Raw genomic sequence first — 5,284 nt, 5'->3', positions numbered from 1 at the left:
GCTGCCAACTATACTCACTTGCTCCTGACACGCCGCGGCCTTCGGAACGTGGCCGAGATTGAACTAGAACTTAGGCGTCTGACAGAATCGAAAGAAATACTTGAACCGTATTTCACTGACTGCGAATCAGTAAAAACCAAGACCACCTCCGGGAGAAGATTACACTGACACCGTGGAATGAGGAACCATGCAGACAAGTGAGATCAGTCAAAATTCAACAGGAATGAGGTCCAACCATCCCGTGACGGAAAGGTCCGACGCACGACAGGCTTTAGTCTCCCTAGGCTGAGTGAGGACATCATCACTAATTAGTACCAATTTCCCTCCCAACTTCTATTCAAGCGTAACAATTTCCAAGCTTTATTATTCTCTTTTGAACAATATCTCGCTTCTGATGCACGTTTCCCAATTAGGGTCGCACTCTGGAGACACCGCCCCTTCCGCGACAGGTGAGGAGGGCCGGCCTTTCAGTTGTGGCTTTGCTCGTGACTCCAGAGGCTGAAAGCCGTCTTGAATGTCCTGTGGCACAGTTTACACATGAACTGTCTCTTAAAGGTGATCGCAGAAAGGGGGGGCGCGTGGTAGAAGAGCGTGTCGGACTCCTGGGGCACGAACAGCTTCTCCGTGGCGGGCGCGGGGCTCTCGGCCACACCCGTGGGGCTGTCGGGCTCCAGGGGCTGGATCTTGGGCAGCGGCGGCGGCGGGGGCAGCGGGGGCGGGGACGGAGAGTTTGTGGGCACGGGGCAGGCCTCCGAGTCCTTATGCGCCGAGTCCTCCGTGGCCTGAGACATGTGCGACTGGAAGTGGCTCCAGAGCCGGAAGTTGGTGCGGAAGGCTTTGTTGCACACGTGGCAGATGAAGGGCTTCACGGAGCACAGCAGCTCCTGGTGCCGCTCCAGCTGCTTGTGCGCCGTGAACGTCTTGCCGCACTTCTCGCAGGGCCACAGGCTGGCGTCCTTGCTGGAGCCGGCGTCCTTGGGGGCGGCGCGGGCCTCGGGCGCCTCCTCCTCGGCCTCCTCGGCGGGCTCCTCCTTGACGTGGATCTTGAGCTGCCTGGAGAGGCTGAGGTCTTCGGGCAGACAGGAGTCCTCCGAGTCGAAGTTCACCTGCTCCGAGCAGTCGCTGAAGGTGGTGTCGTCTTTGGCAGTGACCGCGTGGTTGGCCCTATGGGGCTCGGGCTGCGTCGGGGGCCTGGCGGCGGCCGTCGCATCCCCGTTGTGCTCCAGGACAGGCAAGGAGAAGTTCTCGGCCGGCGCCATGGTGTTCTGGTTATGGACCTCGACCTGGTGCCGCCAGATGCTGAAAGAGGACTTGAAGGTGCGCATGCACTCGAGGCACGTCAGCTTCTTGTACTCACACCTGCCCTCGTGCTCCTGCTTCAGCTCGGGCGAGAAAAACCTAAGGCTGCAGTAGGGGCAAACGGTGGCGTTCCTGCACAACCGCTCGTGGTTTCCTTGCTCTAGAAGAGAAGAGAGCTTAGCATTACAGAGGCGGCACTGGTAAACCTCCTTGTTCTCTACCGGCCTCTCCAGAGAGACGTGCTCCCTGGGCTTGGCGGCCCTACTGACGCCAACGGGCTTCTCTCCCGGGTGCATTTTTATGTGCTGCTTGAACTGCGAGAGGAAGCGGTAGGCTTTTCCGCAGTACGAACAGACGTACGCTCCTTTGGCTCGCGACCGCAGGTTCCTCTTGATGGCCTGGGCCTGGGAGCTACTCTGGCCCTGAAAGCCAGCCTTGCCGCGCCTCAGCTTAATGATCAGGGCCTTCTTAATCTCTCTCTCGCGCACTATGTCAATCAGCTTCCTTTGGAATTTCTCGTCCAAAACGGCATGTGAACTAGAGGCCGGCGACGGGTTCTTCACTATGCCGTGCTGGGTCTGACAGTGCGTCCACACTTTGAAGTTGGTGTGAAACCGCTTGTGACAGATGTCACAAGCGTAGGGCTTCTCTGGGTTATGGTACATGTTAACGTGCCGGTGAAGACCCGCCGTCGATCTAAAGATCTTAAGGCAGTGTTTGCACTTAAATTTTTTGTTGGGTCTTGTTCCCTCCAACTCACCAAATTCATCTTTGTTCAAGTCAGAATCTGGAAACTCTGCATCGGGGAGGGGAGGGCTGGAGCCCTCCTCGAAGGTGTCTTCGGACGCCGGAGACCCGTGCTCGTCCTCCTTCACCTTCTTCAGCGGCAGCCTCCGGTCCGCCTGGAACCTTCTTTTTGCCGGGAGCCTGCTCATGTCCTTCTGGTCGTCTTCGGTTTTCACGGGGAGGTCCCTGGCGGCGGCGGCGGCGGCCGGGTCTCCCACGGTGACGCGGATGATGTCGGAGGGGTCAGACAGCGGGCTGCGGGGCTCCGTCTTGATGCGGACCTCGGTCACGGCCGGCTCGCCCTCCCTGTCCGTGGGCTGCGAGGCACTGAAGGACCTGAGGCGGTGCGGCTGGGGCGCGGGGCTCCGCTCGTCGACGGCCGCCTTCTCCCCGCACTCCTTCAGGGCCGACTTCTGAGACAGGGCACAGAACACGCTCCCCGGCACCTCGCCTGCCCCAGAAGAGGGCCCCTGGGAAGACGTGAGCTCCATGGCGGGCGAGTAGACGGGCACCTGGCTGTCCATGGACAACGAGCGTCTGAGCAGACTCTTGACGAGCGGGCCGCTCCTGTCGATGCCGGGCTTCCCGGGCCCCGCGCCGCCGGACGGGACCACCAGCCCCAGCCTGGAGTAGTACAGCAGGTTCCTGTCCTCGCCCTGACCCCCTCCTTTGTGCGTCTCCTTCAGCACGTAGGGGGTCTCCGACGCGCTTCCGAGGGACAACACCGGCGGCCGCGGTCTCTTCAGAGCCAGCTCGATGGCTTTGCCTTTGGGAAGTTTATCGTCCGCGGCCTCCCTGTCCTGCAGGGGCCTGGAAGACAGCGGCGCGCTCCGCGTCCCCAGCCCGCCTCTGCCGGGGTCCTCCAGAGGCCCCGCGCGCTCCACCACCTTCGCGAAGCCCACAGAGCCGTCTCTCGGCCAGCCCTTCTCGGCCAGCGGAGAGCCGGGCAGCGGCTCGGCCGGTTTGGGGACGTGGGGCTTACCGGGGCCGGTCTTGACGGCGGTGCTCGGGGAGGGCCGGGCCGGGTGGCTTAGGTCGGGCTGGTTCTGACTCCCGGTTTTTCCCTGGGCTTCGTTTCTACTCTGGCACACGATGACGCTTCTCTTCTGAGAACTGCTTTCATCGTCCTCGATGAATACTTTCTTCCTGTTGGGACACGTCGGAAAGGGGGCCTGAGGGGTTCTGGAGACGATGTTGGTCAGGAAGGAAATCCCGAGGCTGTAGCCGAGCTCCTGCACGGCCGCCAGACTGCTCTTCTCGACGAACAGGGACGAGGAGTAAATGTAGTTCAGGACGTTATCGAACGCGTCCGGCTCGCAGAAGTCCAGCTGGAAGACGGTCTGGGACTCGTTGTCCTTGCTGGTGAATAAGGTCTGGAAGTACTCGCTGCTGGCGGCCAGGACGTTTTTGTGCGCTCGGAACTTCTGGTCACCCACGATCAGGAGCACGTCGCACAGCTGTCCCTTGAGGCGCTCCTCGTTGAGGGCGCTCAGCAGGGAGATGGCGTGGGCCGGGTTGATGTAGTGCAGCAGCCCCTCCATCGCGGGCGCCCACCTGCAACACAAAGCGCACGGTTACTGGGGAAACGCGGCCGAGAGCTCTCCGCGGGATGGGGCGCTCCTCCCCGGCGGGACCCCAGCGGCGCTCCCGCGGACGAACGGGCTTACTTCGACAGCACGAGGAGCGGCCGCGGGGGGGCTCGGGGCTCGCGGGGCGCGCCGGTCACTGGCTGAGCGGCTCTGGGACGGGGGATCGCAGCTGCGGTGCCCTCATACCAGCGGGGGGCTGCTGGGCCTCGGCGGCTGGGCGGAAGCACGGTTTGCAAGGAAAGGTCTGCTCGTTAGGGGTCTCATCCGTTCGAGGCTTGGTTCTAGCCCTTTCTCTCCGGAGAGGAAGCATGAAGAACCAGAGCTGCTGAGGCCGTGATTCTGAAAGTCAGTCAGTCTTATTGCGGGAGGCACTTATCCACCACGTGAACTGTGACCCCTGGGTTGCGGGGGGCGGGGGTGCCTCACCAGACCTTTAAAAACATGGAAGAATCTGGAAAGAGAAAGAATTTCATTTACAGATCACTCGCGCATCGCAGGGTTTAGCCAAGGTCAGAACGTTCAACACCGGAGAGCCTGGCTGCCTTCTCATGCTAACCCCTGCAGCCCCGAGTGCTGTTTTCTTACCAGTTCCCGTTCTCCGCGACAGCACAGAGGGAACTGTGTCCCGATCTAAACACAATTACTGCTCCTTGCAAATTAAGGGTCTGAAATGAGATGTCACTGTCATTCTCTTCCGGTCTAAAGGTGAGACGGGAAGGCCTGGTGGATGGTGCAGGCCCGGGCACAGGCGCCAGGGTGAGAGGCTGCCGCCTTCCCCGCTGAGTACCAAGTCCCTCGCGTGAAACGGGTGGGACGACTGTGCCCTCCTTTAGCCTTGGGGCAAAGGGTGGCTGGGCTAGCATCTCGTACAAGGCAAACATTTAATTTGGTATCAAAGAAAAAGGTCCCTATTAATGCCACCCATGCTCTCAACAAAGGGAAAGCCATTTCCCACAGAAACAATCGCAGACTCCAAAGCCGACCCTTCACTCGGGCTTCTGTTACTAGAACACCTCATCTCTGCTTTGACTACAGCGTCTTCTTTAAAACAGTTATGAGGTTTGGGGCACTGGGGGTCTCAGATGGTTGAGCATCCAGTTCTTGATTTTGGCTCTGGTCACGATCTCGGTGTCGTGGGATCGAGCCCCAGGTCCCGCTCTGCGCTGGGTGTGGAGCCTGCCTGAGATTCCCTCTCTATCCCTGTGGCTCTCCCTGCTCTAAAAATGTAATAAAATAAAATAGTTACGACATTTATTTTTGAATGGATTCAGAGTAATTAAGTCTGTTGGTGGCAGTTTTCTCATTCTCCAGAAGGCAGGCTGTAAATGTACCAAACTCGGCCCCCAGGACACTGGCAAGTTCTCCTCTGGTTTCAAAGGCTCAGCCTCTGCCGGTCCGCCAGCACGCGGACTCTTGCCAAGAGCCCACGAAGGAGCGTGTGCTGGGCCACCGGCCTGCAACGACCAAGCGTGCTGCACGAACTTCTCTCCTGCTCTTCTGACTCCCCACTATGGCGCTGACTGAATTTAAAGGGCTCCGAGACACAACCACATCCAGGGACAATGTCCCCAAGCAGATGCCTCGGTCAGAGCGCGCGGAGTTTCTGCTCA

At 59.9% G+C, this 5,284-nt stretch overlaps 1 protein-coding gene across 3 annotated transcripts in view; it reads right to left on the bottom strand.

Annotated features, from left to right (window-relative positions):
* Positions 1-242: 242 nt before the first annotated feature.
* The window catches only part of ZBTB21 (zinc finger and BTB domain containing 21), a 14,045-nt gene continuing 9,003 nt past the window's right edge, over positions 243-5,284 (bottom strand). The window contains exons 1-3 of one of the 3 annotated variants that reach the window (XM_032865290.1): positions 3,753-4,014; positions 2,060-3,639; positions 243-1,459 (exon numbers count right to left, since the gene is read on the bottom strand). In XM_032865290.1, coding sequence (XP_032721181.1) covers positions 468-1,459; positions 2,060-3,626 — 2,559 coding nt within the window. In that variant the 5' untranslated portion in view covers positions 3,627-3,639; positions 3,753-4,014 and the 3' untranslated portion in view covers positions 243-467. Of the gene's footprint in view, positions 3,640-3,752; positions 4,015-5,284 lie in introns of those variants that run through there. The other 2 variants (XM_032865288.1, XM_032865289.1) reach the window with 2 other exon arrangements.

Source organism: Lontra canadensis, unplaced genomic scaffold (assembly GCF_010015895.1).
Source record: "Lontra canadensis isolate GAN:19392208 unplaced genomic scaffold, GSC_riverotter_1.0 scaffold29, whole genome shotgun sequence".
In the NCBI taxonomy this organism is placed as follows: Eukaryota; Metazoa; Chordata; class Mammalia; order Carnivora; family Mustelidae; genus Lontra; species Lontra canadensis.
Note: the sequence above shows the minus strand (reverse complement) of the source record. Positions and strands in the feature narration are given on the sequence as shown.